Source organism: Pongo abelii, chromosome 16 (assembly GCF_028885655.2).
Source record: "Pongo abelii isolate AG06213 chromosome 16, NHGRI_mPonAbe1-v2.0_pri, whole genome shotgun sequence".
NCBI lineage: Eukaryota > Metazoa > Chordata > Mammalia > Primates > Hominidae > Pongo > Pongo abelii.
Genome location: NC_072001.2, coordinates 72,590,866 through 72,600,012, shown reverse-complemented (window position 1 = coordinate 72,600,012; position 9,147 = coordinate 72,590,866). Strand labels below are relative to the sequence as shown.

General features: G+C 53.3%; 1 protein-coding gene across 2 annotated transcripts in view; it reads right to left on the bottom strand.

Moving 5' to 3' along the window:
- The window catches only part of PAQR5 (progestin and adipoQ receptor family member 5), a 110,660-nt gene that overhangs the window by 11,275 nt on the left and 90,238 nt on the right, over positions 1 to 9,147 (bottom strand). For both annotated transcript variants that reach the window (NM_001133969.1, XM_054531227.1), the window contains 1 exon segment: positions 5,874 to 6,000. In NM_001133969.1, coding sequence (NP_001127441.1) covers positions 5,874 to 6,000 — 127 coding nt within the window.

The following is a 9,147-nucleotide window of genomic DNA, read 5'->3' as shown; positions in this document are numbered from 1 at the left end:
CTGCCCTTCACAACCACGTGACCTCGGCAGGTCACTAACCTTTGTATACCTCCTGATCCTCATGTGTAACACAGGGACAATGACTGTGCCTCGTCACAGCCTCGTTGTATGGATTTGATGAAACGATGCTTGCGAGGTGTTTAGAACCGTGCATAGCACAGACGCACAGACTAAACAGCAACTCTTAAAAACACATGCATCGTGGAGCTCCTATTCTCTCCCCATCCCCACCTTGTATCTATGTTGGTCCAGAAAATAGGAACAGGAGGGAACAAACAGGTTCTGGGTGATTTGCCTGAAGTCAGATGAGCCAATAAGAAGCAGAGCTAGGATTTAAACCCTGGGCTTTCTGGCCCCCAAGTGTCACCCCCTCTGCCTCAGGCAGTAGGCTGCGCAGCCGCAGACCCCGCCCAGCCTTCACCCTTCCTTGCCCGCTCTGCCCCTGGAGCAGAGGGCACACACTCCTGCTATCCCGAGAGCCAGGTACCTGCCTCACCGGCCTTCTTAGTCCTCCGGCAGACCCTGCCCCGCTGCGGCAGGCCGCCCCCTCCTGCCCTGTGCCCTGCCACCGCCTGCCGTCTCTGGGTTGAGAGGCTCGCTCTTAAAGGGCCCCTGTGGCCACTTACACTCGAAGAAATCTGGCTCTGGCTGGCGAAGGCCATCCCCCAAAGCATGGATTTTCTGTGACTTGAGACAACATTTCGCTCGGCCTTATAAAGTGTTTCCCCAGGGGCAAACGGACCAGCCTCTCCAGCTGCAAAGCCGGGTCTAGAGGGAAAAGAGAAGGAGAAAAAGCAGAAGAGAAGAGAGACAGCAACAGAGAGAAAAAGGCAGAAGGGCCAGTAGCTCGGGAGAAGGGCCGTCCTCTACCAAGTTGCAGTTCCGCATCAGGCCACGCGATGTCGCCACAGCCAGAGCAGAGCCACAGCCGCAGCATCCTCAGAGGCGCCCCACGTGCGGCCCCACAGCCCAGCCTGCTGGGGCTTAGGGCAGTCCCGCACCAGAGGGCTAAGGGGCTGCTATACAGGAAGTCAGGTCTCTGCTCAGAACGAGGTTGGCAGGACACACTGGGTTACGAGAGAAGCCTTCGTTAAGAGAGGGTCGATTCAACACAGTCTGACAACAAAGCTGGAAGGATTGGCAACTGGAATTCCGGAACTACGGCTTGAAACTAGCGGGCCTTTGGAAAAATCATTCTATTGCAGAGGCGCACGCACGAGTGCACGTGTGTGTGTACATGGGGGCGGTGGTTATGGTTGTTTTATTGTGTAGGAGTTGTCTTATTTTGGAGAACTGCAGGAATGTAGACATTTTCCCATGCCCGTACCTGGCTATAGCAGCACTTTATCCTCTGGCCAAGCCTCTGTCTGCGAACCATGTCTGCTGAGCCTTCTACCTCCAGCGCTGACCGCAAACCCCTTCCAGGTCAGCTCCACCCCTCTGAACTGCCTCAGCAACTGCCAAGCTGTCCTTACAGCAGAGCTCATGGGTGAAAATTAATCTCTCGCCCTCACAGCTCTGACCAGGGGGTTTTTCACTCAGCAGCTCTTTGAAAAAAAAAAAGCAATCAATGGTTGGATGCATTGGATGGAGATGGACAGTGATTTGTGACATACAGTACTTGCTGTGTAACTGACATTCCTGAAGGGAGTGGCAGCCCTTTCCTGTGCAGGCATGAGCAGGCCAGGGCCTCGGCCACCCCCACCTTACTCCAAGAACCACGAAGAGGGCACGCATTCTATCATTTCTCCTCTCAAATGCTACAGAATGAAAAGGTAGTTTTCTGGAACATTTTCATTTGAACTAAAGTCCATGACAGTAAGAACCAAAAATCACTCAGGGGACGACAAAGCTCTCTATGTTGAGATTGGCCTTAATGGTCTGCCTTGTAATGGAACGAATGCCATTTCAACCCTGATTTTCGGGCAAGCATCAGATAACTATCAAGCTAATACTGAGGTTCCTGGGCTCCCCCTGTGCTCCCAGGAGGGGAAGGTGGTTCTCTCCCGCTCCTGCCCAACTGCAGCCGGATGGAGCAGGAGGGAGAGGCAGGGGTGGAGCCTGGGGGAGGAAGACAACTGGGAGAGGAAGCTTGGAGAAGACACTAAGGCATTGGCATTGCAGGATGCCCAAACCAGAGAGGACCCAGAGGGTATTGTCTCAGATGCCCTCATTGAAGACGTAGACCCTGAGGCCCAGAGTGGACAGTGATTGCCCTGAGGCCATACAGCAAGTCTGGGGGAGCAGGGTTGAAATTCAGGCCTCCAGATGCCCACACCCTCCTCTCTACCCACTTCTTCTGAAATTACTCAGGGCCAGCATCACTTCTGCACATGAGTCAGCTTTCTCACTCTCCAGACACCAAAGGCAGAGACAGGGAATGAAGAGAGGGGAGGACAGGCCTTGTAAGAGCAGCAAAACCATGGGTCGGGGAACATGGAGTGAGGACGAGGTACAAAGGGCACTGGAAGGGCCACAGCTGGAATGCCCACTCTACCTTTGGGTGCAAGAGTTTGGCATGTGCCCCCTTCCTCCTTTTTGCTTCCAACATAGCCCCTCACCTCCCTCTCCCCTCAGCTCCCACTTCAGTTGCTACTAATATGCCTGGAAACCCCTCAGGGCATGGAAGCTGAGTGTGTAGGATTTTTTTTTTTTCCCTAGGAGATTCTCATCCTTCATGAGCAAAGGGCCAGTCCTCATAGGACCCACAGGCCCCCAGCCCACCATCCAAGCCCCTCTGTAGCTGCTCTCCTCCATCTACTCTTGCAGACTCTGGCAGCTCTAACACACCTTGCTGCTTCCCGACCCTGGCCCACCCTCTCTATAGTCCTCATCCTTGTCCTGGCTGGTTGCTATGTCCTCCTCTTCAGCTAAAGTGTTCTACCTCCTTCAATATCCAGTCCTAATGCCACTTCTCAGAACCCTGTGTATACCAGCAGGTGTCATTCTGCCTTATCATTATTTGTTTACATTACACTCCCTCCTGCTACACTCTAAAGGAAATCATGGCCTCATGGGCCTCTGGGGGCATCTGCAGTCTGTCTCTCCTATGGCACTGGGTGCTCTCTGAAGGTAAGGGCATCCTTCTGGCACCCCCAGCTCCTAACGTGGTACCTGGAGCATGGCAGGCATTTAAGGAATGTTGGATGGGTGGGTGGGTGTGTAGATGGGTGGATGGATGGAATAGCCACAGATGTACTCCATAAATAAATAATCCATTTCATTGGCAAAGGGAGAAGCCCCCAAACTCAGGCACCCAGGAGATGTCTGGCAAAGCTGCCCTGTCAGATAAGTTCCTCCAAAGACACCAGGCATGCCACATCCAAAAGGCCCCATCCGTTATATCTGAACCATCAGGGAAGACTCCTGGCTAGAAGAAAGCAATCTAGGCTGGGCAGGGTGGCTCACACCTGTAATACCAGCACTTTGGGAGGCTGAGGAGAATGGATCACTTGAGGTCAGGAGCTCGAGACCAGCCTGGCCAACATGGCGAAACCCTGTCTTTACTTAAAACAAAACAAAAAAAAATTAAAACCAGCAAGTGTTCTAAGAATTTGAATTATGAGCTCATGGGGAAGCCATTTTGGATCATTCACTCTGGAGACAATTTCTTTTTTTTCTTTGCTCCATTGCCCAGGCTGGAGTACAGTGGCATGCTCTCAGCTCACTGCAACCTCTGCCTCCTGGTTTCAAGCAATTCTCCTGCCTCAGCCTCTTGAGTAGCTGGGATTACAGGTAACCACCACCACACCCAGCTAACTTTCGTATTTTTAGTAGAGACAGGTTTTCACCGTGTTGGCCAGGCTGGTCTTGAACTCCTGACCTCAGGTGATCCACCCACCTGGGGCTCCCAAAATGCTGGGATTACAGGTGTGAGCCACTGCATCCAGCCTCACTCTGGAGACTTTCTTCCACACTCACGAAGCCTTCTCTTCCTCCTCTGCCCCCTCAACCTATGGTGCTTTCCCCGTCTAATCCTAAATTTCAAACACCAGAGCCACACAGCCCTAGGAGAGACAACCAGATGGGGCGGTGACTGGTGCAAGGACCAGGTCCAAGAGTGTCCAGGTTCCTGGACCATGGCCAGTCCACAAGCCCATGCACCCAGGTCTCCGGGGCTTGCTTCATCTCTGCTGGACTTGTTTCCGCAGGGTTATTACTGATCTATGTCTGTTATACCTCCCTTCATCTATGGCAGGGACTCCTAGAAAGAGACTTTCACTCCCATGGAAGGCAGCTCCACACTTCCAACCCACCTTAGCACAGGTGAATGGAAGGCGAATTGGAACAAGTATTCCCAATGCTGTTTCAGAATCTATCCTTCCATTTAAAAATAAAAAATAGAAACAAAAAAACTGGTTTGTCCTGTTTGTGAAACTTGTCTGCCCTCCCTTGTGAAACTTGCCGGCCCCACACATCCCAAGTGTCACCCAAAGGAAGTTGGAGACAAAATCATTCTGGAGAAGTTACCAGATGGGGCATATCTCACCTGCCTGTTTTTTCCTGGGGAGAGGGGGACAAGTGGAGGCAGGGAGACTCCACTGGCTCCCTGGAGTTGCCGTTGCGGGAGGACAGAGAACTCAGATGTACCTGCCAGCCTACCTTTCCTGACCAGCACGAAAGGCCTCCAGCCCAAAAGTACCGGCCTTGGCACTATTCAGCCAGGGCTGTCACCCCAACATAACCATTCAGGAGATTCCCTGAGTATTTTAGGGAAAAAGGAAATTTTGGGCAGTTCGCTTCTACAAAGAGCTGAATAAACGGGTGTAGTTATCCCCATAATAACATTCTCTGCACTCACACCCCCATGAGTTTTCTTGAAAGAAAAAAAAAAAACAGTGGGAATTAGAGCGAGTAAGCTGGGCCTGACTCACGGTGATGAGGGATGCATAGGGTATTTGAATAACACCATCATCCATCACATATGCCCAGAGGCAGGCACACCCAGTCACCATTAGTGACCACACATTTATGGGACATCTCCTGTGTGCCAGGCTTGTGCTAAGTGTCCTGAGTACATTACCTGTAATCCTTCCATTTGTCTTAGGGGTATTTGTAATGGCCTCATTTTATAGATGAGCAAACTGAAGTTCAGGGTGGATAAGCCACTTGTCCAGCAATTGAACCAGCTGCATAATTTGTAAAGCCTGGTACCAAATCAAAGAGCAGGGACCTCATTGTTCAAAAATTATTACAAATTATTAAGAATGCAGCAGACGAGCCCCGGAAGGCGAGGCTACAGTGAGCTGAGATCGCACCACTGTATTCCAGCCTGGGCCACAGAGAGAGACCCTGTCTCAAAAAATAAATAAATAAAACAAACAAAAAAAAACCCCAAAACATGTCAGGCGCCGTGGCTCACGCCTGTAATCCCAACACTTTGGAGGGCCAAGGTGGGTGGATCACCTGAGGTCAGGAGTTCCAGACCAGCCTGACCAACATGGTGAAACCCTGTCTCTACTAAAAATACAAAAATTAGCTGGGTGTGGTGGTGGGTGCCTGTAATCCCAGCTACATGGGATGCTGAGGCAGGAGAATAGCTTGAACTCAGGAGGCGGAGGTTGCAGTGAGCCAAGATTGTGCCATCACACTTCAGCCTGGGTAACAGAGTGAGACTTTGTCTCAAAACAAAAACAAAAAAAGGCAGCAGAGTATTAAACCAAGTATGAGACTCTCTGAGCATGGCGGCCTGGAGCTTGCGTGTCCAGGAAGCTGGTTTTGCCAGCAATAGGAAGTCCACCTGGAATGGAGTCCTAGGTTCCCAAGCACCTTTTCCATTGAGCCCACCTCTTCCCCGGCTCCCTTAAAGAGTGCAGGGAGCTGCATGCAAGACCCTCCCTCCCCTCTCATCTGAGGTCAGAGTGACCCAGTACCTGGAGTAGCAGGAGAGGCCTGTGCTGAGGATGGTGTTCAGTACAGCCAGGGCCACATAGTAGTCATGGAAGGTGGTGCCCATCAGTGCATCCGGGAACGTGTATGCAGAGTAGGCAATGGCTGAGCCTGGGGAAGAAAAGCCAGCCTTGGGAGAGGAGCCAGGCCTTGGCACCACGTGGGCCCCTTGCAAAGACTGTCCCCAGCATCTGGCTTGGCCCTCATCATTCCCACAGTCCTGGCTCTGTGCCCTCACTGGTGCCATTCCCCCTTCCAGGATGTCCTCCTCTCTCTTCTCTGCCCACCCAAATCCCATCCTGAGAATTTACTGTAAGCCCAGCTTTGCTCCAAGGGCTTTACATATATGACCTCACATAATACTTCAACCATCCTCCTTCATAACTCTGCACTTATCCTCACTGTACAGATAGGAAGCAGAGGGACAGAGAGGTTTAATCACTCGCCCAGGGTCTTGCAGCTAGAGAGTTAACAAAGATGGGCTTCAAACCCAGGCAGGTTAGTGACAGTTCCTGCTTTTAGCCACATGCTGTGGTCCACGATGATAGACCCAGCGAGCTGAGCTCTACTCAGAGTTTGCACATCTCACCTACCCGGGGACATGGGTGCTCCTGGTAGAAAGATCAATGTTGGAGGGGGGGCCCCTGCTGAGACGAGGATGTCTTATCAGCAGCTGGGAGACAGGCCAGCTGAGAGGCTGGGTGTTGTGTTGTGTTTTAGGTTTTGGACTTTGTGAAAGGGTTGCTTAAGGACCTTCTAGAGACCTGTTTGCTGAAGCACTTATTTGGAAGAGCAGGGGAGATCACTGTCCTTTTCAAAGGGGCCAGGTATGCTTCAGCTGGGGAGACGGGCCTGGACCTGCACCCTCACCTCCTGAGGTCTCCCCTAAGGGAGGCAGCCCAGGGCCTGAAGGCCATGCCTAGGTCACCTGTCATTCCAAAGACATCAGGAATCGTGGAGTCCTAGCTCAGGGCTGAACAAGGCCTTGGGCCATACAGGTTGATCTCTGTCTTTTATCCCAGTGACAGATGGATCTAGCGAAGCTGGCCACACAGGCAAAGAGGGTGAACACCAAACCCTCCTGGTCCCATACTCCCAGCTCCAGCAGGCAGCCTGCGAGATTTCAGTGGGAACCTGCCTCCAGAGGGACAGGCAAGCCCTTCGTCTGGCCCCATACCGGGAGGGGGGTTCCCTTCTGAACTGGGATGCATTGGCTTAGCAGATGCCAACTGGGGCAAGCTATGGGCCATGCAAGAGCCAAGGAGCCTCTGACCCTGCCCAGAACCGCAGCCAGAAGCAAAAGATCAGAGCCTGAGGCAGGTTCCAGTGTGGGGCAGGTGCTCGGGATGGGTGGAGCACAAGGCACAGGAGTTGATCTTGGAACAAAGCCTGGCAGGTCATCCCGGATTCTGACAGGAGCCTGAGGGCAGGGAGGCTTTCAGCTTTGGGTGCAGGCTAAGGAAAGGGAACTTCCTCTTTCAGGCACTAAGGGAGCCACTGAAGGATTCTGATGACCAAAACCTAGTGAAAGCACACAGGATGGCCTGAGGGAGGAACTCCTGGGAGGCTGGGAGGTGGCGGGGGGGGGCTGCTACACTGGACAGCGAGGGAGGAGGGAGGCAGGGGCAGAAGGTGGAGAGGGGAGTCCCAGACGGAATCAATGGCTCTCTCAGTGGACTAGAGATGTTCCTTCCATGTTTCCTGAACGCTTCCCCACATCAAGCACTGGGCTATGGGCTAGAAAAACAGATTGGAGGCATCTTCTGTGCTCCGGAGTTGTTCCCAGCGAGGGAGGTGTGCCGGCATGGCTGGCAGGCTGGGGATCAGAAGAACCATGGTGGGGGTATATCCAAGTCTGGGGGTTGGAAGAAGGGCACAGGGCAGGGGCCCCTGAGGCTCCCGTGGTGCAGCCTGCAGGTAAGGGAAGAGGGAGTTCTGGGGAATGGCCTACGGGAGGATACAGAGAAGGGAGACCATGGCAACAAGAGGAACTCTTACACAGACAGACAGTGAGGCCCATGATGGAGGAAGGCAGGGGACAGGTTGGTGGCAGACCACATGGGCTTCAGTCCTCACCCTGGCTCTGCCATGCACAGCTGTGTGACCTGTCACTTATCTCCACAGTGCCTCACTGTCCTCACCTAGGCATGGGTATGACACTAGGACCTACCTCAGAGACTGCTGCCAGGGTTAACAAGATCATCGTGGTAATGGCTGCCCTCAGATGCCGACTAAGGCTAGGCTCTGAGCCTCATTTAAAACATATTTAATCATCAGAACATACCCACAAAGAAGATATTACGTCCATTTTGTGGATGAGAGAATTGAGGCTTGGCAGGGTTACGAAACTTGCACAGGAGCCTCTAACGGTTAGGGGTGGCGGAATCAGGTGCCAGCACCTGGACCATTAAACATGGTGTGGTGTGGCCCCTCAGGGGTCCATGTCAGGGGCCTGGACCAGGGCTTGCCATGCAGCCGTTACTCCAGAAATGCCCACACTTATCAAAACAAGTCTAAAGCAGGCAACCGAGGGCCAAGGAAGCCACCCCGCTAAGGAGTCTGGACTGCTTCCGGGTGATGAGGGCCCTGACAGTGGGAGGGTGATGTGGTAGAAGGTGTTGTGGAAGCCTCCAGGGTCCGGGTGAGGTGGAGAAGGCTGTGATAACTGTGCAAGTGAGAAGCCAGGGCCTGACTCAAGACGAAGGGGCAGTGCCGCTTAGAGCAGGTAGGAGAGAAGTCACCTGGTCTTAATAACCAATTGGCCAGAGGGTGGGCATGCACGGGGAGTGAGAGGAAGGGGATCCCGAGGATTAGTCAGGCTTCTGACTCGGGAGAAGGAGTAGGGGTGCAACCATCAGTCAGGTTGGACATACAGAGGGGTAGCAGGTGTAGGGGCAGGGGCAGGAGCAGGTACAGTTCTGGTCTCATGGCTCTGAGGTGGCGTGGACCTCAGGTAAGAGGTTTACACTGGAGACAGGGTTTCTCCGGAGGTGGGAAGAGATGCAGTAGGCACGGAGGAGATCCCTGGGGAGCCGGAACGTGTGAGAGGAGAGGTCAAAGGACCACTTCTGAGCCTCCCCGCCCATGTGTGCCAGAAAGCAGAGGAGGGGAGCCAGCCCAGGGGAGGGGGGACATGGAGGGTAAGAGGGGATCCGGAGGGTGGAAGGGGATCCGGGAGGGAGGGAGGGATGTGACAGGGACCAGAGAAAGAGAGGGGCATTGAGGAGGCCTGAAGGACCCCTGTGTCAATCTCGGCAG